This window comes from Lichenostomus cassidix, chromosome 21, assembly GCF_008360975.1.
Source record: "Lichenostomus cassidix isolate B80296 chromosome 21, HeHo_3.0, whole genome shotgun sequence".
Classification (NCBI taxonomy): Eukaryota; Metazoa; Chordata; class Aves; order Passeriformes; family Meliphagidae; genus Lichenostomus; species Lichenostomus cassidix.
This window is the reverse complement of record NC_139501.1, coordinates 7,342,769-7,365,254: the sequence shown is the minus strand read 5'-3', so window position 1 is coordinate 7,365,254 and position 22,486 is coordinate 7,342,769. Positions and strand designations below refer to the sequence as shown.

The 22,486-nt window shown below is 53.7% G+C and overlaps 1 protein-coding gene across 2 annotated transcripts in view; it reads left to right on the top strand.

The window, feature by feature from the left end:
* The window catches only part of EPHA8 (EPH receptor A8), a 53,608-nt gene extending 31,590 nt beyond the window's left edge, over window positions 1-22,018 (top strand). Inside the window, exons 4-17 of one of the 2 annotated variants that reach the window (XM_085080383.1) lie at window positions 4,927-5,082; window positions 6,261-6,596; window positions 8,852-8,976; window positions 9,102-9,264; window positions 10,028-10,124; window positions 10,764-10,831; window positions 11,298-11,423; window positions 12,232-12,417; window positions 13,026-13,087; window positions 13,458-13,667; window positions 15,708-15,857; window positions 17,083-17,273; window positions 18,303-18,458; window positions 19,741-22,018. In XM_085080383.1, coding sequence (XP_084936509.1) covers window positions 4,927-5,082; window positions 6,261-6,596; window positions 8,852-8,976; window positions 9,102-9,264; window positions 10,028-10,124; window positions 10,764-10,831; window positions 11,298-11,423; window positions 12,232-12,417; window positions 13,026-13,087; window positions 13,458-13,667; window positions 15,708-15,857; window positions 17,083-17,273; window positions 18,303-18,458; window positions 19,741-19,855 — 2,141 coding nt within the window. In that variant the 3' untranslated portion in view covers window positions 19,856-22,018. Of the gene's footprint in view, window positions 1-4,926; window positions 5,083-6,260; window positions 6,597-8,851; window positions 8,977-9,101; window positions 9,265-10,027; window positions 10,125-10,763; window positions 10,832-11,297; window positions 11,424-12,231; window positions 12,418-13,025; window positions 13,088-13,457; window positions 13,668-15,707; window positions 17,052-17,082; window positions 17,274-18,302; window positions 18,459-19,740 lie in introns of those variants that run through there. The other variant, XM_085080382.1, reaches the window with a different exon arrangement.
* The last annotated feature ends 468 nt before the right edge of the window (window positions 22,019-22,486 follow it).

The following is a 22,486-nucleotide window of genomic DNA, read 5'->3' as shown; positions in this document are numbered from 1 at the left end:
GACCACCATGGCTTCAGTTTTCCCAGCACTAGAAGTGGAATTACTCCACTTGGAAGAGCAGAACCCTTCTAAATACAACTTGTCCTGGTGGCAGTGAAGTCTGGGTGTTACCAAAGATGCAGGTTTTCCTTTGCTGTGTGTGCCATTTGCTGGGAGCCTCAAGCACAGGTTTTGCAAAGCCTTCATGGGTAAAAAACTTCTCCTGTTCCCCCTCTGAAAGACTCAGGGATGCACTAGAGTGCAAGCTGGGTTGTTTGTGAGAAGAAGGGTCAAGCAGCAGGGAAGTGATGTGAGCTGGAGTCTGGGGTGATAGGAGACAAGTTCAGGGGTGCGTAGGATTGTGACGGGTTGCTTTGGGGGTGGAAGGGTTGTGAACTGTGCAAAGGGGCTGCAAGATGGGACTGGGGCTGTGGACAGGGGCCAGAGGTGACCAGGACTGTGGCGATGCAGGGACAAGCAGCACAAGGAGGGTGTATGAGCAACAGCAGGGCTGTGGGGTGTGGTATGACCTCAGGACCAGGAGATTACTGAAAACACCAGCCCAGCCAGGCCCCCAAACTCCCTCCAGGCCACTGAAGAGGCCAGAGCCTGGGCTGACCTAGGATTGCAGGGAAAGGGGAGCACAGCCCTGCTAAAACAGAAGATTTGGGGCAATGAGGCAGATACCTCTCTTTAAGACATGACTGAGAATAACCTGCTTCTGTTTCAGTGTCTGTGTTGTGTGGAAGCTGAGATTGGAGGCATCATGCTGAAACTGGATTGAAAGGAGCTAGGATTTTCTGTGCTGGCTTGTGCAGTCTAGGGAGCTCTGGGACTGGTGCCTGTCTCTGGCTGTCACAATGGCTGTGACACCTTAATTTCCATCTCTATCTCTTCCCAGCCTGGCCAAAGGGAGGTACATGACTGCTCTTCTGTTGCTTGTGAATGCCCAGATCTGTTAAAGGGTCAGGAAGGGGGGCAGTTGGTGGCATCAGTGACACCCAATGTCACCCTCTCAGCCATGCCCTCACCCTGCCCAAACCTCCTGGGCTGAGGATGGAGCCAAGAGGGAGTGGCATGGGGCCAGTGCTCTCATTTTGCAGCCCCACTGGAGCAGCCCTTGGTGGTCCCACCAGGGCCACCTGCAGAGCACTGCTCCCAGGCAGCCACTTGAGAGGGAGTGGAGCAGCTCATTCCCTGCTAGCGTATCCTTGACAGGTCCATCCATCATCTCTTGAGCTCTGCCAGCTTATTAGCAGATGTTGTCCTGTCCCCAGAGGGTGGAGAGGGAGTGAAACAAATGGACCAAACTCCAGATGGCTGGCAGATCCCTCCATGTTCACTGTTCCTGAGACAAACCTACTGCTCTGGGGTACTTTTGGCAGGCAGTGCATGAGAGTGGGGCTGGTGGGCTGGAAAAACAGGCAAGGTGTGCTGTGCAGGGTTGGGGGATCACTGGAAGCCCCATGGTATAGACCCAAACAGGTCTGGGGTGATCACTGGGGACTCACCTGTGTGATACAGGGCTAGAAAACTGCTCTGCCAGGCACAGGTTCAGTGCTGGGTTTTGTAGGCTCTCCTGGTGACATTGGGACCGGCCAGAAGTCTGGGCTGCAGCAACAATGTGGGTGTGCAAGTCATGAGCAGAGTGGCAGGTGAAGGGCTGCTGCTGTCCCACGTGCACTGCAAAACCACCCTGTGAGTGTGAGGTCAAACTGCAGGGACAGGCAGCTGGTGCTGGGTGTCACCGGGGGTGGCACTGGGGACAGGAGCACTCCATAGCAGCACTTGTGGTGGCTCACAAAGAGGCAGGACCTGAGATCCTCAGACACAGAACAAGGGTGTCACTTACATAAAGTAATGGGAATAAAAAAACCCCACCTTCCCCAGGGCTCCAAGGAGGGTATTTCTGGCAGGGGGCTATGGCTGGCTGCAGTGAAGACAGCAGGACAACCACTCTGCACCTCTCTGCTGGGTGGATTCAGATTTGGGAGGCTTCTCTGTGTGCCACAACCATGGCTGTGGAGTCCAGTGTGTTTTAGACTTGGTGCATTTAATTGAATTTTTCCTGCTGGGCACTTCTCCGCTGATTGCTCTTCCCAGAGCTAACCTGGTAGGTCCTGGTCTTCCACATGTCACTAGCATGGCATGAGAGAGATCAATACAGAACTGGACATGCCTGGCATTCTGTACTGGAGGTATTTCATACCTTGTGTAGGTTCAAGCTGGTGCCCTCTCCTGTGCTTGTGAAAGACTTTGCATGTGTGTCCTGCTTCCCTCTAAAGCAGGCACTGAGACACCTAGACATGCATGACCCCCCGGGCAGTGCCTGCCCCAGCTCTCCCTATGTGCTCATGCTGTCCATGTGCCAGGAGCTGGCTCCCAATGGTTTTGCCCTGGTGCACAAATTCACCTGTAATTTGTCATTTAGTATAATTTTCCCCTTGAGTGCATCTAAAATAATTGTGACTCATTGCTACAGGTAATTAATGGGTTTTTTACAGCATTAAATGCTAAGTGATTACAATTGCTCCAAGCAAATCTGCTGCACTTTGTGTTACCATCCTTCCTGTTGCCTGTCTCTCCGTACCTGAGGTAGCACTGATTTCTCTGCCTTTAATTAAGTAGTGGTGAAGAGAACCACTCCAGTGCCTCTGGAATCACAAGTTCCTGGTTGCTGCATGGGTGGAGATGATGGTGGTTTGCAGGTCCAAGGGACATTCATACAAGCTGAAGGCAGCAGTTCCTGACCTGCTCCTGCGCAGCACTGACTAGGGCTGTCCCATTGCTCAGCTCCCATCTGTGCTCGTGCAGTGTCTTCATCCTTTCTCACATGGACAAACTGGGAAATTTTCTTCCTTATGATTTGTTTTGGGGTTTGGTCGGGGTTTTTTTCACCCGCTGTCTGCTTCCCAAATTTTTCCCCACCTGAGAACAGGGCATATCAGTGTTCATTCAGTCTTACACCCAAAACCAAAGGGCTGCAGACAGGAGGATGCTGCAGCATCAGGGGTTGCTTGACAAGAGCAGAGTCCCTGAATCTCTCGGCATCATCAGGACCAGTCAGCACCAGAGCCTGCCAAGTGTCTCAGGCTGTCCTTGGTGTGGCTGGCAAGGGACAGCAAACCTCTTCCCAAATCTGCATCCCCTGTGTTCTCTCCTCTCCTGATGCCCTTGAGGAGGTGAAAGGTGCCAGAAGAGTTGGGGGAAAAAACAGCCCCAAGTTACTGCAATATCACATCGGCCTCCCCTTGCATCCCCAGGTTTGGGCATTTCTGCTCCTTGCCCTGATGCTCTTTGGGGAGTGGAGGAGAAGGAATTTAGGAACAGAGTCTGGAACTGCTGGCCTTTGCTGTACCACGATATGACACCAACCTGTAACACCAGCCTGTGATGCCTCCTCTGGCACGTGCAGGACATGTCCGTCCTGCTGATGGTATCACTCCCCTGCTGTTAATGGAGCATTTGGTGCAAAAGTGCCACCAGAAATTGGTGACAGTGCCTGGAGAGGGACCAGCAACTGGTCCCCACACCAGGGATGTGTGACTGGAGCACTACCTTCAGCTGCCATTGCTAGAGTAGCTCAGTTCTAAAAAGGCCGTTGTGTCACTGTGCAGCATGTGATAGGTGGAATATGCTGCTAGCATATTCCAGGGAGATCCTTGGCAAGGAAAGGAGTGTTATAATAAGAAAACTAATCAGCACCTTGAAAGAGAACAAACAGCACGGAGGGACCCAGCCCACTGATGATGCTGGATCACAAACAAAACCCTTTTACATGCCAGAAAGCAAAGAATGAGGCTGTATGCAGATCTGGCCACTGGAGGTAAAGATGAGAAAATGAAGGTATCACTACCTCAGTGGGAAAAACCAGAGATGAGTCAGAGCAGGAGTAATCCTTGAATCACTGGAACTGGTCCTAAAAGTACCTCATGAGTACAGGGACCCAGACAGAGCCTGCTTTCCCTAATTTGGAATCTAAGTCTGCAAGAGAGGGCAGATCCTTCCACCCCCAGACAGATACCTGATATGCCACATGTCACTCTTGAACGAATCGATTTTCCTAACAAGAGACGAGCTGTTTGTTTGACAAATGATCCACCTGAGGGACTGCTGGGAGAAGGGGGGTGGATAAAGCAGAACGATGCCAGACCTGGCGTGGGATGAGCTCCTGCATCAGGAGGAGGCAGAGGAAGTGCAGATGGGTTGTGTTGTCAGAAAAAAACCTTTTTTCAAGGCTGTCTCATTTGACCTGAATGTCCTTCTGCAGGGAGAGGGCAATGGGTGTGCAGTGCCTTTTTGCTGTACTGTGCAACAAGAGAGGGTCTTTCCCTGTTGTTTTGTGCAAGGGAACTTGTTGCTCTGTGGGGCAGCACCCCAGGGTCTTGCAGAAGGACAGGTACCGTGTCCCAGGTGTGGAGATTTAATTTCTAAAGCCTTCCACATGGATGCTTTTGGGAACCTGGGCACAGGCATCTTTGCACAATGGCAACCACTGTGAAGTGAGGACTGTGTTGCAAATTTGCCCCATAAATGATATTTTGGAATAGTTGCTAGGGTGATTTCCAGTGCTGCATGGTTTGATCGTCACAGTGCTCTCTTGCAGTCCTGAGGGCAGACAGTGGCTGGACAGCAGGCACAGGTAAGAGGAGAATGCCTGGAGCTTTGCAGGCAGCTACTGAATGTCACAAGCACCCAAGTTTGCTTGTGAGGCAGCGGGGAATGGGTGTCAGGATGGCAGTGAGTGCAGCTGGGGGAACAGACAGAAGTTTCCACAGAGCCCAGTTTCTGGCTGGGCAGCTGGAGGGGGACTCGCCCAGGCGCAGGGGAGAAGGGCTGGTTTCGCATGCACTACGTGAGAGCACAGCCCAGCTGGTGGGATCCTCTGAGCTGTGGGATGCTCCTCATCCAGGCACATCCCTGTGACCTGTGCCCTTCCCTCTGCAGCCTGCCAGCTGGGATTTTATAAATCGGCTCCTGGGGACCAGCTGTGTGCCAAGTGTCCCCTGCACAGCCACTCAGAGAGCCGGGCAGCCCGTGTGTGCCGCTGTGACAGCAGCTTCTACCGTGCCGTGCAGGACCCCCCATCAGCTGCCTGCACACGTGAGTACCCCTGAGTATCCCCTGATTACCCCCTCAATGCTGCCTGAGTACCCCTGAGTACCCCCTGCGTACCCTTGAGTGCCCCCTGTGTACCCCTGGGTACCCCTGGCTGCCCTGTGCCTGGCCATGCTGCACTGGGGCACATGGCACATCTTCAGATGTGGCAGCTGCTCCTGGCTGAGCCCAGCACGCCCCTCCAGCCCCATGCCTGCTGCCCAAGGTGCTCCAGCAGCCCTACAACCCTGAGTCTCTGTCTGGCATGTGAGCTGGGAGCCCCCCTTAGCTGCACTCCCACACTGCCTGTGTGTCATCCACATCCTGCTGCTCTCCAAACACCACTGACCACAGTCAGAGAGTCACAAAACCGTTAAGGGTGGAAAAACCTCTGTGGTCATCAAGTCAATCCATCAGCACCCCACCATGTTTACCACTAAACTATGCCCCCAAGTGCCACATCCACGTTTTTTTTAACACTTCCAGGGACAGTGGCTCCACCATTTCCCTGAGCAGCCTGTTCCAATGTCTGACCATCCCTTCTGTGATGCAATTTTCTCTAATACCCAATCTAACCCTCTCCTGGCACAACTTGAGACCATTTCCTCTTGTCCTGTCTCTTGTAACCCGGGAGAAGTGATTGACCACCAACCCAGCTTTCCTTTTCCAGAAGTGCACAGGGTGGCCAGACACCCCTGGGCAGCCAAAGGTTGCCGTGATCTCCTTCTCTGTGGGTGGACAGTGATATTACATTTTGTCATATGGTCTCAGCTTTGCAATAGACCACTTTGAGGAGCCTAGTGCTATTAAAAGGGGACAGGGACATCCCAGGAGGAGTCCTCCTTTCTGTAGTTGGTCCAGGAGGACAGACAAGTGTGGCATTGCTAGCTAAGGCCAGGGTGAAAGACAGGTCAGGAGCATCTGACTTGTGTTTCCATAAGGAATATCCACCCAAGTTTATTAATCACCCAAGGAAATGTGGGTTTACCTTTCCCTTTGGAGGAGCACATCCAGCTCATCAACACCTTGGCTCTTCCTCTACAATCTTCATGCTTCACCCTTGCTTCCTGCTTCCCCCAGAACTAATATCAGCTCTTGCTGATATTTGTCCATTGGTTCCATGCTCCACCACTCTCAATGCTCCAGCAGCCCTCACTCCACCTGAATCCCTGTTTCTTTTCCAGGGCCCCCCTCTGCTCCCGTGAATCTGATCTCCAGTGTGAATGGCACCTCGGTGACCCTGGAGTGGGGCCCACCACTGGACAAGGGTGGCCGTGCGGACATTGTGTACAACGTTCTGTGCCGGCGCTGTGCAGGGGATGCAGGGCCATGCGAGACCTGTGGCAGCGGCATCCGCTTTGTGCCGCAGCAGATGAGCCTGGTGCAGGGAGCGCTGACCGTCACCAACCTGCTGGCACACACCAACTACTCCTTCTGGGTGGAGGCTGTCAATGGTGTCTCCGACCTCAGCCTGGAGTCCAGGAGAGCTGCGGTCGCCAACATCACGACAAATCAGGCAGGTAGGAGGAACTCCAGGCTTGGCCCGTGTGGGTGATGCTGATGTTGCACTGATGTTGCTCTGACGTTGCTCCAGCCAGTGTCTGCAGCAGCCAGATCCTGCTCTAGCAGGTTTGGTTTGGTCAGACTGGTCTGGTTATGGGCTTGGGACACCCAGGAGATGTGGCCCCTGTCCTCTCTGCCGCTGGAGGTGGGCTCAGAGAGCTGGGGTGGGCTGGGGACAAGTTGCTGCCCAAGTTAACTTTCACCCTTCTCTGCTTCATGATGTCCTTTCCCCAGTTCCTTTCCCTTCACTTCAGCTTGCAGCTGCTGTTGGAGGCTCCTTTTCTGCAGGAGACTGGGGATATGGAGAACACTTGTTTATTGACAGGAGCACTAAGTAGAGCATTAATGTTTCAGGCTGATCCTCCAGCCTTTTGTCCCTTCCCAAAGGGCCCGGCAGCAGTTCATGCTCTGCTCTTAGCTCACTCTGATGCCAGGCCCCAGCAAGTGACAGCAATGTTCGCTGGAAAAAGTCTCTCCCATGTATGTCTCACCTTTGCAAATTCCTCCCTGCAAAATCCCCTTTCCCCAGTAAATTCCTCTGAGCGGTGCTCTAGCCCAGGTGGGACAGGACTTTGCTCCATGGCACTTTTCTGTGGAGCACACTGTGGGCAGAGAGATGAGGGCAGGGATGGACCCTCCTTGTCAGTCCTCCCAGCTTGAGATGAGCCCACAAGAACTTCCCATGATGCTGAGCCTCTTCTGCTCTCATAGCTGGGATGCCAGTGGGAGAAACATGGGGAGCCTTGCTGGATAGCTCATGGCTGGCATGAGAACAGGTCCCTTTGTCACTAATGCCAGCCTGTAGCACTTCTGCAGCATGTGGAAACGGGTCAGTCCCGCTGGCGTTATCTCTCACAATCCCTCCAAGTGCTGATGAGCTGCCTCAGCTGGATGCTTCAGAGGGATGTTCTCAGGAAGTGCTGAATAATTCCATTTTGACCTCCCTGCTGCAAAATGGATTCTGAGTAGGTGCTGTGAAAGCAGTGGGGGTGGGAATTTGGTAGTTCAGCAACAGGTAGTTCAGTGTTCTACTAGGGGATAGCCAACTGCTCCAGCTGCTGCATGTGACAGAAGCCCCTGCCCTCCAGGGGGCTGAGGGACCCCTGACATGCATGGGGGGACCTACCAATGCTGGGTGCTGGTCACCCTTGCCCCCCCAGCCCCAATGACTGAGCATGGCTGAGGCAGATGCAGCACAGGTTCCCTGGGGCTGTTTGGAGCAAAGGCACTGCCCATGCCCATGCAGTTTCACTGATTCCAACCATCCCACCCTGTCCCATCTCCCCAGGGTGCTATGTACCAACCGCATTTTCTGCTTCTCAGAGGAGTCAGTCCAAAGATGAACTGAGCTAAAACTGCTTTCTTTCAGTCCCTTAGTGCCCCACTGCTGCTGCAGCCCCTGTGGTGTCTTTGGTCTCTGTGCTGCTCCTGTGACACCCTTGCACTGCAGCCATGGCCATGGCAGCTCTGTCTTTCCGAGAGCTGCCACATCCCATTATAACCTGGCAGTGAAGCTCCCAAGCAGGGCCTGAACCCTTCCCATGAGTCAGACCCAATGGCTGCACCTGGCCATCACAGCACCCACTACATTATGGGGAACTTCCAGGGGGCATTTTCCCAGTGGGAAAAGAGACTGGTAAGTTGGTTCCTCCAGCTGTGACAGCTACAGTTCAGGCATGGCTATAGGTACAAGAACTGATTCACAGGTTCTGGCCTGGGAAGATGACAAATATCCCAGGGCAGTAGAGCACCATTAGGGCACTTTTAGACTGATGCTCAGACCCTGACCACACTTTATCATGTCCCCTTTCCTTCTTCCCCTGCCCTTTTCCCTTTTACCCCAGATGGAACAAGAGGGGACAGAGTCCTGTTAGGGATCCCCATGACCTGCAACCCCACTGGTCCTTCTGCTTTCTGGCTTCAGATCACAGCAAAGCACCAGTGTCCCCTCCTGCCTGTGCTGGGACAGTGCCCTCCTCTCTCATCTCCTCAGAGCTGCTTTACTCCATGGGGAAGAGACCGAGGCAGCCAAAGCAAGGAAAACCCTGTTTTCAGTCCTGGTCACAGCACTTGTCTCCACGAGGCTTTAATCAAATCAGAAACCTGGTTTAAGCCGAGGGTCCTGTCTGGAGCTCTAGTTCCACCCTTCCCTGCTGCTGTTCCCTGCGGCCCCTCCTCAGCAGGCATCTAACCCCTTGTGTCTGGTCCCCAGCCCCGTCACAGGTGGTGGTGGTGCACCAGGAGAGCACAGGCCAGAATAGTGTCACCTTGCTGTGGCAAGAGCCGGACCAGCCCAACGGCATCATCCTGGAGTATGAAATCAAGTACTACGAGAAGGTAATGCTGAGCTTGTTTCACAGAGAAGCCCCTGGTATCAGCCAGCCTTGCACAAGGAGCTTCTTTGGAAGACTTTGTGGTCACTATGCTGATGCAGAGAGGGTTTTGTTGTTATTTTTCCCCAGGACAAGGAAATGCAGAGCTACTCAACTCTGAAATCCAAGAGCACCACTGCCACCATCTCTGGGCTCAAGCCTGCAACCCGCTACATTTTCCAGGTGCGGGCTCGCACCTCTGCTGGCTGCGGGAGGTTCAGCCAGACAGTGGAAGTGGAAACAGGGAAGCCAGGTGAGTGTGTGCAGGTATGGGGTGTGGGAAGGGCAGGGAGCATGGGGGGTGGTGATGCCCTTCTCCATGGTCACTGTTCCTCTGCCACACAGGGCGGGGGTTTGGAGGCACAATCCTTGGTGTTTCAGCCTGCAGGGTTTCTTGAGGTTGCCCTCCTGAGATGCTTGGGACAAGAGGAAACAGACTCAAGTTGAAACAGGGGATGTTTAGATTGGATATTAGGAAACATTTCTTTGTGGAAAGAAGATATTGGTGAGACATTGAAACAGACTGCTCAGGACAGTGGTGGAACCACCATGCCTGGAAGTGCTTGATGAATCTGTGGATGTGGCACTTGGGGACAGTGTTTAGGAATGGCCTTGGCTGTGCTGGGTTAATTAATGGCTGGACTCAGTTTTCTTAGAGGTCTTTTCCTACCTTAATGAGTCCATGCCAATACATTGGAAAGACGATGGAGGATGTAGCAGTTAGGTCACGGAAGACCTGGAGAGGTCCTGAGGCTACAAACTCCTCTCTGTACCGGCTTGCTGTGTTACCATGGCCTTCTCAGGTCTTGGCTTGGTTTCCCCACATGTAAATGGCTCCTGCACACTGGGAGAGGTTCAAAGCTGGGAATAGGTGGGACAGGGCTTTATCCTTGAATACCATGGCCCTGTGGTCAGCCCAAGGCTTTATCTTTGAAGGCCATGGGGTAGGTACATTCCTGAGCTCAGCAGCGCATTCCCCACTCCAGCTCACCCCCTTCCTACCCTGCTTCTCCCAGTGTCTCTCCGGTACGACACGATGACAATTGTTTGGATCTGCCTGACACTCATCACTGGCCTCGTTGCATTGCTGGTGGTTCTGATCTGCAAGAAGAGGTAAGGGTTTTATGGAGGCCAGTGGGGTTTTCTGGAGGTCTCCAACAGGGACAGGAGGAATGAGAGAACATGGGCACAACTTTTCTCCTTTCAGTTTGTCCAGAGCATCCATAGGTCAGGGGTTAATAAGTAGCCAAGAGACTTCATTTAAGGGTCACCACTTTCCCTGAGGCAGAGCCAGTCTCCAGATCTTCCCCTCACGCCAGCAGGCTGAATAGTTATAAATCAGTATGTATACTACAATATATCATATACAGAATATCAGTAGCACAAGCAGTAGCAATACCAGTACCAGAACTACTACCAGTACAAGGGCTAACTGGATGGACTGGTGGGTAGGTGGAGAGATCTTTTCTCCATCAGATAGATCCAAGGGAAACTGTCTGCTCCATCTGAGCATGGCTGAGCCAGGCATGTGGAGCACACATGCTTTTACCACTGCCAAGCCGTGGAGAGCACCTGGAGAGTACTTTGATCCAGGCCAAAATGTCAGTCCAGTGAGACACAGGGATGCAGCTGCTGGATGGCCAAGTGTTATCTCTGGCTGCCCACAGCCCCAGCATGCACTGCCTTCCACCCTGCTTTTGGAATGCTTGTGGGATGGGGACTTCTCTTCTGACCCTTGTCCCCCCGTGGCAGGCACTGTGGGTACAGCAAGGCTTTCCAGGACTCTGATGAGGAGAAGATGCATTATCAGAATGGGCAAGGTACGACCCTCGCTGGGAAGGACCCCAGCCCTATGGATGGGCACAGAGCTGGACTGTTACCCCCTGACACTGCTGGGGTTTCTAGGGGGAAGGGTTTTGTATCCTGCCTGCTGCTGGGAAGATGTCTTAGGAGACCTGAGTGGGGGCTCTGATCCCAGGGACAAATGTTGAACAGTGTGCACTGAAACTACAGCAGTATCATGCCAGAGAGCAGCAGGCCAGGGGCAGGGGTGGAGGGTGATGGAGTGGGACAATCATGTGGAGAACACCTGGGTAGCCAGGTCCTGGACTGCTCTGAGAACACTGCTGGGCCAAAGAGTGACTTAGGGCTCTTTGTGCTGGATCTCTGTGGCTCCTCAGCCTGTCCTACCTCTGCCCATCCTCTGCCTGGCTGCTGGGTGCCCCTCCCTCCGTGCAAGGCTACCTGAGAGCCCTGATCTCCTCTCTCCCCTTTGAAACTTGGCAGTAAAGTTCCCCGAGTCCAGGTTCTATGTGGACCCCCACACGTACGAGGACCCTTGCCAAGCCGTGCATGAGTTCACCCGTGAAATAGAGGCTTCCCGCATCAAGATCGAGAAAATCATTGGGTCTGGTGAGTGCTGGGGCCCAGCTGCCTCTTTGCATCGTGTCTGCTCGGGGAAATCCATGATCTGAGGCTGTGCTGTGCCCCTGGCCCACTGAGATCAGAGCAGTGCTTGGCAGGGCTTCATCTGTTCCTTATCCTTGTGAGATCAAAACTATGGATAGAGTGGGGGTTTGGGGGTGTGAAATAAACGTTTTGGAGCAGCCTGGCACAGGGGATTGCTCGTCAGCAGGTGTGGCATGGGCGGCTCAGGCTGACACAGCAGATGGCTCGGCCTGTCCCCATAGGTGCCCTGACATGCACCCATGAAAAAACCTGGGGTGACAAGATGCAAATGAAATTGCAAGTGAAATGTTAAATTTTCAGAACAAAAGGGAATTTTGCATAGGAACAGGGGCTTTCAGGGAAGCATGGTGCAGAGATGGAGCTGGAACTTCACTAGCAGCACCCCAAGGGCTTAACCTAGAGGAATAGTGAGGGTCATCCTTGCTGCTCTGAGACTCTCAAATTTGTTCATTAAAAGCAATAAAGCAAGTGCCACTGTAATCATTGCTCTTGGCCCATTGCCTTCAGTGAAAGGTACCACAGAGAAATGGTTTCAGATGTTCCCACCCTTCCTGTACTGAAAGCCAGAGCTGGGCAATCCTTTCAGAGGATTGAATCCTGGAGGGGTTGGAGGGGATTGAAATCCAGGCGGAAACACAGAGGGGCTGGGGCATGCGGTGAGTATACTGGTAGACTGGATGATTCATGTTGTTGATGGGTGAGCACAAGAAATGAGGAGCTCTCCATGCCCTCACCTTCCCTTGCCTTGCAGGGGAGTCTGGAGAGGTGTGCTACGGCCGCCTGAAGCTGCCAGGGAAGAGGGAGATTCCCGTGGCCATCAAGGCACTGAAGGCTGGCTACACAGAGAAGCAGAGGCGGGATTTCCTGAGCGAGGCCAGCATCATGGCACAGTTTGACCACCCCAATGTCATCCACCTGGAGGGGGTGGTCACCAGGAGTATGTGGCTGGCAGGGAAGGGAGTGTATGGTGGGGCAGAGCTGGAATGTATCTCCCTGCGGGCAACCTGGGAGATGGGTGTCAGGGCTCACTTTGGATGCACTCCATCCTTCACTGCCCCAGTGTCTTTTCAGATTTGTGCATTTACCTGGGACAGCCACCCACTTGCCTTCTCTTCCAGGACAAACTTCTCCATGGCAGTTCCACACCTTGCTCTGCAGTGTGCTCCAGGTCATTGTTGGTTTGGGAGATGTCCTTCTCAAAGGCATTTATTTTAAAGGCTGCCTGTATTGAATCATAATTTGAAGTCTTCCTCAAAAAAGGCACATTCTGATGCAAAGCCTTACACTAATGGCATGCAAATTTCAGCAGGGTAACGAAGCTGACCCAGCCACATCAATAGCACCTGGAGGGAGGGGTACCTGTCTGGGTTATTGCCACATCCCCACTTTTGGGCCAGTCCTGCCCAGTGCAGGGGAGACACCACTCTGAGGGGCTGCAGGAGACCCAAAGGCCTGGATTTGTGTCTCTCCCAGTAAAACCCTGGCACTGGGCTTCCCAGAGAAAGGTGACTTCTGTGCTAATTTGACCTCCCGTGTCTTCTGCAGGCAAATTGGTAATGATTGTTACTGAATACATGGAGAACGGCTCGCTAGATACCTTCCTTAGGGTAAGGAGTGAGTTTGCATTTTCATTCACTGCACATCTCCTGGGGCTGGTTCCTGCTTCTCAGCCTCACAGCCACTGAAACCCCTCTGTTAGAGAGAGCTGTGGGTGCTGGGCTCTCACTTCTCCAGCAGACACAGGCTCCAGGCATCATGTCTGGCTCCTTGAAGTGTCACTGCAAAGGCAGGGACAACTGCCTGAGCACATGTCAGAGGCACTGAGATGGCAGGAAGTGGGCAGGGGGACAAGGCACTGGGGTCAGAGTAGATTCTAAGCCAAAGATGAGAGGTGCTGGGAGGGCTGGTTTAATGACAGCAGCACCAACAGGACGCTGGTGAGCACCACAAATGAACTCTGGGTTATATCCTCTCCAGAAACACGACGGGCAGTTCACCATCATCCAGCTGGTGGGGATGTTGCGGGGCATCGGGGCGGGCATGAGGTACCTGTCTGACCTGGGCTACGTGCACCGGGACCTGGCTGCTCGCAACATCCTGGTCAACAGCAACCTGGTGTGCAAGGTGTCCGACTTTGGCCTCTCCCGCATCCTGGAGGATGACCCTGATGCTGCATACACCACCACGGTGGGTGCTCCCAGTGCTGATCCCTACTGATGGCTGTTGCCCCAGGCCACTGATACATGGAAAAGTCAGAGACTCTCAAGTCCAAATAGGGAGGGCAGGGCAGGAATGGCGTTGTCATGTCACTGCTGATATCTGGGCCAAGAGCTCAAACCCAAAGAGCTCCTGAGCCTTAATGCATTGTCCTTCACACAGGGACATCCCAGAACTGAGTGTGCAGTGAGCAAGGAGTAGAAGGATGGGAGGGCAGGGAGTTATCAAACATCCCCAGCCAACTGCTCCCACAGGTGTGTGTGGCCTACATGTCCCCATAGGAGTCCTTGCCTTGGCTGTGTAGCTCCATCCACTCCTCAGTTGTCCTAGAGCCATCAGTCCGTAAGTGGGTGTTCTGGTCCACCCTTCAGCACTGTGGCCACTTGCTGGTTTTTCCATGTGACTCTGCCTCATTCATGGATGTGAAAAAGGTGGGAATTGGGTTTGCAACCTCTGTTTTTGTTTCATGCAGGACACTTTTGTCTGTGAAGCCATGTTGAGATTTTTCTGGCCAACCTGGCAGGTCTGGAGCTTGATGTGCTCCTACATGGGAGGTCATCAGAAGCAAAATGAAATACATTTTGATGAAATACATAGAATATGCTAAATAATAGGAGCTCTTTTTGCTCTTCTCTGGCCATGAAAAGAATTAGTGTGCTCCCCTGGCAGACCTCTGGTGGACAGACTGTTCCTGATGGAGGCCAGTTTGGAGCTGTAGCTTAACAGTCTGAGCATCATTTCTCTGAAGGGCTAAGACTAGAGAAACAGAAAGAGCTTCAGCTTCCTTTGGGGTGGTTCATGGTGATGCAGAGTATGCCCCAGAGCAGGTGCAGCTCTGAGGGAGAAGTGCACAGTGGTCCAGCCTGAAGAATGTGGCCTTTATGCTCTTTGCTTGGCTTCAGCAAAGTGAAGAAGCTCAGCCAAAGGGGCTTAGTGTGTGTGTGTGTGTGTGTGTGTCTGTGTCTTTGCATTCATCTGCTCCCTCTGGTATCTCAAGAAATAGCATGGCATTCCAGATAATTTACCTTTGGGGAAGGTGCCTGCTGCTTGGTTTCTGCTGCTTTGAGGTACCTTGGTGCAGTGAAACCCACCAGGACTGGTTGCTCTGGAGGAAGACTGCGTAGTGCACAGTGTGGATAGAGCTGAACAACAAGGATGCCGTGATAGAGTCAGGATCTCTGGTGAGGTCTCAGTCAGGGTACCTTGCAAATGAGATTACTTTTGTGTTCATAAACTTGTGTTCCTGCTGTGTTGTCTTCAGCATGCTGAGGAGAGTGCTTCCCCAAAGGGACTGTCCCAAAGGATGCATTGTTCATCTTCAGTCCTTATCAAGGCATGTGTCAGAGCAGGCAGGACTCAGCTGGGTGGAAGCAACTCCCCCTATACAGGTGTCCCTGAAAGGTGACCCCAGGCACACCATTCTTGCCCCAGTGGCCAACCCAATGTTCCCAACACCACAAATTTTCAGATAGTTGGCAACCACATTTCCAGCTTAAATGCATTCTTAGTCCATATATTGCTGATTTTTGTCAGCATGGTCCTTTAATTGAATGCATCCTCCTTTTCAGTCCTTGCCTGTCGAAGCAGGGAAGGACAGGGAGCACATCCCATTACTCTTTCTGTCTGCTCAAGTCAGGCTCTCAGCTTGCACCCAGGGTCAGCTCCATGCTTGTGTGCTCTGGTAGCCCCGGGGTCCTCTTCATCACTTTGAGTTCCTTGTCTCTTGAGCACTGGGGGACGAAATTGTGCATGACAACCTTATAAAAGAGCACAGTGTTCTCCTTGCTCTGCTGCAAACACCTTGAAGTCATCCTTCACATACACCTCTGGGCTTATGCAGAGGTGTATGTGAAGGATACACAGATTGTGTATCTTGTGCAGATTGCCTCTTCAGTCCTTCCCAGGAGATGCCACCCCAGTTTATCACTTGTCCAACAGCTGTCCCAGCTACAGAACTCAGGATACTGAGCCCTGCCTGCTCTGAGCCTCCACTCTTGCTCACTTTTCCAGGGGGGAAAGATCCCCATCCGCTGGACAGCTCCTGAGGCCATCGCATACCGCAAGTTCTCCTCAGCCAGCGACGTGTGGAGTTACGGTATCGTCATGTGGGAGGTGCTGGCCTACGGCGAGCGGCCCTACTGGAACATGACCAACCGGGACGTGAGTGGTGCCAGACCTGCTCCTCCTCCTGCCCTGCCCAGACCAGCCTGGCAGGGGGCTGAGAACAGGGGCTCAAGGATCAGCGCTTGTCTCTCCTCACATCCCCCATGGCTATGCACAGGATGCATGTCCCCTCTGTGGGGATGGCAGTCCATCCCTGCACTGCACAGCCTTTGCCTTTGCAGCATGGTGGCTCCCAGGACTGACCAGAGCTCATATATTGACCTACCTGCTGGTCCTTCCCAATTGCGCCCTGTTCCTGGGGACATTGACTCATGTCCCCGGTGTGAATGCAGGCAGGGAGGTCACTGCCACGCTGACTGTGTATGCTGTGGCTGTCCCCAACCCTTCCTTTCTGCTCTCCGGAGAGAGATTCAGCACATGTTGTGCCACCTTTCCCAAGCCCTGGAAGGGGTCAGGGCTTCCCGAGGATCACTGCAGCCCCACTGCACCAGCCTGCCAGTCCCAGTGCTGAGCGTCCATCCCTTCCACTGCCCAGATGAGGCTGCTGAGAGCCTCAGGCTGGCACCACCCAGCTGTAGCCTTTTAGCTTGTCTGGGTTGGGTGGAACCACTCTCACCTCAAGAGTAGCATAAATCTGAAGGGAAATGTAGGTTATAATCCTGGCCATAACCTGAGGGCAAAATTTCCCAAAGGAGGCAGTAAAATGAGTGGTTTGGCTCTGCGGCACCATAGGACTCCTTTTTTTAACCTATGAGTACTATAAATCTCTCCCTGCTCTGGGAGTCTCCTCTCTTCCTAGTTGTTTTGTTGTGTTGTTTTGTTTTGTTTAGTTTTGTGGTGGCTTTGGGGGCAGCAGGGCATGAATGCAGTGACTTACACTTCCTCCTCCACACAATTCCTGCAAGCAGGTTTTCTTCCAACTGTGCTGAGCAGTGCCAAGCCCTGGCTGTAAGGGCAACCAAATGTGAGTGCAGCCCTCATGGCTTGTCTGCTGTAGACTAGTTGCTATATTTTAGGCCACTGGACTACTAAATAACTCTGCTGTCATAGCAGTGATCTCCTGCACATGTATGGTGTCCAGCCTGCTGCCAGCTCTGCACAGAGCCTGCATGCAGCCATTCATTTGTTGATTAGCACAAAGCTTGTGCACAGCCCTCTGCTCCCCATCCCATGGCCCCAGTAACTCACACAAGCCTTCCCCTCGGGGGCTGGGAGCAGGGTGTGGATGCAGCTCCACTGTGGCCATGTGCCTTCCTTCCAGGTCATTAACTCTGTGGAGGAAGGCTACCGCCTGCCTGCCCCCATGGGCTGCCCCACCACCCTGCACCAGCTCATGCTCGACTGCTGGCAGAAGGACCGCAGCGAGAGGCCTCGCTTCTCCCAGATTGTCGGCATCCTGGACAAGCTGATCCGCAACCCTGACAACCTCAAGTGCACAGGCACTGTGAACAGGTGAGGGCTCCCTGACCCTGTGTGAGCAGGGGCTGATGTCTGACGCTGGGCAGAGCATGTGGGTTACAGGAATAAGGGATATTTCTGACTGGCTGTAGCACCAATGGCTGCCCTTGGGACCATGGACACGCACAGGGCCCATGGGCACAGGTTGTGGTGGGTAGCGAGGAACTTCCTGCACTTCACCACCTTGCTCCCACCATGACATCTCCATGCCAAGGCCAAGGAAGTGCAGCAGTGCCCATGCAGCAGTGCCCATGCAGGAGCATCCCTGCCTTTACCTGCCTGCAAGGGCTCTCTCTGTGCTGCCTTGCAGGACCTGCAGGGTCACAGCTGTGTTCCCAGGTGGGCAAGAGGCCAATGGCATCTGGCCTGGATCAGGAATAGTGTGGCCAGCAGGACCAGACAGTGATTGTCCCCCTGTGGTGGGCACTGGTGAGACCCCACCTCAAATCCTAAGGTCAGTTCTGTGCTCGTCATCACAAGACAGAAATGGAGGGACTGGAGCATGTCCAGAGGAGGGAACAGAGCTGGGGAAGGGTCTGAAGCACCAGAAGCAGCTGACAGAGCTGGGGAGCTCAGCCTGGAGAAAAGGAGGCTCAGGAGGGACCTTCTGGCTCGGCACAACTCTCTGACAGGAGGGTGCAGCCAGGCAGAGTTGGGCTCTGCTCCCAGGAAACAAGGGAGAGGACAAGGGGAAATGGCCTGAAGCTGTAACATCAGGGGGAGGTTTAGGTTTGACATTATGGCAAATTTTTTCATTAGAAAGGTGGTCAGGCCCTGGTACTGGTTGCCCAGTGGTAGAATCACCATCCCTGGAGGAATTGAGAAGATGTGTGGATGTGGCACTTGGGGACGTGGTTTAGTGGTGGCCCTGACAGTACCGAGTTAATAGCTGGAGTTGATCATCTTAGAGGGCTTCTCCAATCTTAAAGTTTCCCTGATTCTTTAGGTGCATTCAGGTGGCACTCACCCCCTGGTCACCTTAGACCGACATTTCTGGTCTAACCCCTTCTGTCCTGCTCCCAGGTTCACCCAGACATGCTTGAACAGGAGTCTCCTCGACCTGACCAACAGCTTGACTGTGGAGGACTGGCTGGACTCCATCCGACTGGGGCACTACCGGGACAATTTTGCCATGGCCGGGTACTCCTCCCTGGGCATGGTGATGCGCATGAACATTGAGTGAGTAGCAGGGAACAAACAGCGCTGGCTGGGTGTCCATGCACCAACCCATTAGCTAGTGAGAATCCCGCTGGCTTGTTCTATTTGGTCCCTGGTACCAGAGACACATTCCTGGGGAAACAGTGTTGAGAGCTGGGACAATGTCCAAAGCTGTGCTGAACTTTGAGGGAAGGTGTGGGAGTTATACTGAGAGGCTGTGAGCACCAAGTCGTCTCCAGTGCTCTGTGGTGGCTCTCCAATGTCACCATAGGCCCACAGGAGGTAATTCAGGTTGCAAGGGCTCCAGGAGGTCACCTAATCCTGGCCACAGCAGGGTTGGGCAGGAGGTTGCTGTCTCCTTGTGCTTCTTATCTTTTCTTCCCCTGCAAAAGGCATCTCTGGACCAGAGTGTGGCTGTGCCATCCTGCACAGCTTCTCTCGCATCATTGGGAAACAATTGGAGCTGGGGGTTACCTTGGAGCTTTGTCAGACCCCTGTGCACAGGACTGGCCCCCTGCTCAGTGCAGCCAGGAAAGTCACACATGACCAAGGGTGGGTTAAGCAAGGAGAGCTGGAGAAGATGTGTCTCACCACCCTTCTGCTGTAAGGAACTTGATCTTCCCCATGTCTATGGAGTTTCCAAGGTGAAGTATCGAAGCAGTACCAGAAAAGAAGGCAACTATACCTGCTCCTGCCCTTATACCGGCTTACATCCCCCATGCCTTGCTGTCACCAGTAGTGACAGGGCTGGCAACAACCTCTCCTGCCTCCAAGCAGCCTTGTTCCCTGTCCAAAGGCATGGAGCCTTTGTCAGTGGCAGTGAAAGGGAAGACACAGAGACACAGACAGAGGGCTGTCATGTGCATCGATCGGGGGCTGAACACGGGGCCTTTGCTCTGGGATTGAGCTGATAGTGATCCTTGTTTCTCATGCACATGAGACAATCTTTTGAATGGGGAAGCCTTATCATCCATCCATCTTTCTGACTGGGTTATCTGAGGGCATCTCACTAAAACTGAATCCAATTTCAGAGCATCAATCTTGTCACCTACCAGCCTGTCAGGAGTGATCCTGCTCCTGCTCCACATAGGGCTGTCACAGTGGTCTTGTCAGGAGGACGTGCCCAAGGAATGGCAGCCTCTATGTCCCTGAGAGGATGCCCGTGGACCCTTGGCAGGACCAGCCTTGTGCTGATGGGCAAGCAGAGAGCCAGGCACAAGTTCCTGGGCTGGTCCATGGGATGCCAGTGTCTCCCTGGGGCCTGGCACAGGTGGCTTTGTCTGACAGTGTCTTTGTTCTCCAGGGATGTTCGGAGTCTGGGCATCACCATGATGGGCCACCAGAAGAAGATCTTGAGCAGCATCCAAGCCATGAGATCCCAGTTGCTGAATACAAATGGCCCCAGGAGGCATCTCTGATCACAAGCTCTGCAGACCCACATCGGGCATTCCTTAACACTTACCCTGGCAAAGGGGCAGCAGGGTGGTGAGCAGGAACAGGGGCACCAGGAGCTGGAGTCCTGCCAGCATCTCTTTGATTTCAGTGTCAGTGGAAACATGGCATTCCTGATACCTTGGTGGTCCTGCTGCCTCCTTCCCCCACCTGAAGGGGGGAGCAGCCTTCCAAGCAGGCTAGGGACACATCATGCCTCTGCCATTTCCCTGTGGGACTGGGGGTCTCCGCACAGCTATGCAGGACAGGAGGCAACCCCTTCACCCGGCGGGATGGTCCAGCTTCTCCTGCGGGTGGGAGGGGTATCAGACACATCAGCAATAACCAGGAGCAGTGGCCCTGGGCTTGCCATGGCACACAGCTCCTTTGGATCAGGCAGCTGAGGAGTTCCTTAGATCTCTGAACTGAGCAGGGCTGCACACAGCAGAGACAGGCCTGCTTCCAGTACCTCCCAGCGTACTCCAGCCTGGACCTCCTGAACTGCACCAGCCTGAAGGTGACTTCATGGTCCACCTCTGCCTTGGCAGAGGGCAGGGGACAGAGTACAAAATGGCAGTGCCAGGAACAGCTGTCTCTGCCTTCAGACTGTACTTCCCAGCTTGGAGGAGAGTTGTCCAGGGCCTTCTCCCTGGAGCCTCAAGAAGCTCTGGGGTGCTGCAGGACACTTTCCACCTCTTCAACCTACCAGCACTACTCCTCCCCAGATCCAGCACAGCCCTCCAGGGCAGCCCAGGCACATTTTCGAGGGCCACAAGCTCAGGTTTCTTTGCCAGCAGAAACATCCTGGCCTCACCCAGAACAGAGAGGAATGGGAGAGTGTGCTCCCATCTCACATGATGGAGGGACAGAGAAACAACTCTTCCTTGTTCATATACTGTCCTAGAGAAACCCAAGAGCTGTGCCATCACCTGGCTGCCTGAGCTCAGAGATGCTGGGTCACCTGCAGAGGAGGGGTCCTGACAGCATTTCCAGCTGCAATCACAGTGTCCCGTGGCTGGGGACATGGGCTCTGGGCACTAAGGATCTCACTGGAGGTGACCCCAGTGTCTTGGAGGGTGATCTGTCCTCCACAAGAGCATCTGTCTGGGTGAGCTTGCCTGGTGCTGAGCAGTGGCCTCCAAAGGTGTGTGGAGCTTGTCCAAGAGGCTGAGCTGGGTGCAGAGGTGCAGATGAACTGGGGAATGGTGCAGGCTGTGGGCTGGGATAGTTTTCTTTTGGTGTAAATACAATTTTCTATGGGTTTGGGAACTGTTTTACTGAAATAGGATGTTAAGTACACAAAATGGTCTCAAAGCACAGAAGCCTCAGTCATGGGGCTGAACTCACTGCAAAAAAAGGTCTGCTGGGAGCGTGGCTGGGGTGCAGGGGTGACAGGAGGGGAGAGGGTCTGGAGGGGAGCCACAGTCCCTGCCAGGATCCAGCCTGGCCCACAGCACCCCATCCTTTGCACAGGCACAGCAAACCCAGCATCACTCCAACATGGGCACTGGGGGCACCTGGGCTGAGGGCTATTCCTGCCAGGCCTGTTTGGGTACAAGGGGGGTGGAGGGTGGGTTATAGCCATTTCTCAGCTGCAATAATCCTGGCTAAACTGGTCTTTCCAGGGCTGGCTTGGCTTTCCATGCAGGGCACTTGTGTCCTGATGGATTCTCTGACTATGGCGGGCACTTTACTTCTTCCTATGGAAGCTTTTTCTAAGGGGGACAGATGCAATGTGTTGTTTCATTTGTATTGCACCCTGTGTCCTGCACACAGCCCTGGCACACTCCCTCCCCGCAGCCAGCACGTGACGGAGCTCACCCAAGCCCTGCAGCACAGGGGTCTGGGTGCTGGCCCTGTCCTCTCTTCCCAACATTTGGGACTCCGTCATGGACACACTGGTGAGAGCAGAGGTCAGACCAGTGCCACACCTGTGTCCTTGGGGTTTGCTGGGCAACCCCAGTCAGGTGGGCTGCAGGATCTGAGGCTGGGAGCTGCCAGATGGCCCCTTTCCAGGTGGTTCATGGGTCAGATCCTGCAGCATGGGGTCACTGGGCTGCTCTTGGCTGTGGGGATGGTGGGGCAGGGTTTGCCTTTTATGTTCAGAGTGTGCACTTCCCCCTGGACAATAAAAATCCCTCTTCCCCTGATCCATGTCCTTGCCTGTTATTGTCACTGGGCTGCACAGAGCTGCCACCATTTGCAGTGAGACTAGGGGACACCCCAGCTGCTGCAGAGGGTGCTGGGATGCTGAGCTAGCCACCACCTCCCTTGCTCCAGAAAGCCTCCCACATGTGAAGGATGCTTCCCTGCAAAGCAGGAGTATCCATGGGATGGGCCCATGGGGACAGGGAAGAGCCAAGGGGATGTTTGTAGACTCCCAGGGGAGGGGTGCTGTGGGCTGGGAGAGGATTCCCCAAAGCCACCAAGTCATTGCTATGTAGGAGCATCTCATACAGGATGTGATGCAAGCACAGGATATCTTGTGTGCAAAGGCTCCTCTGAACCTCAGGGGTCTCTTGCAGGTTTTCCCAGACCCAGGCTTACCTTCTTTTGGAAATGCAGATTTAATTTTTTTTTTTAAGAAAAAAATAACACCAAAAACCCAAACCAGTAAA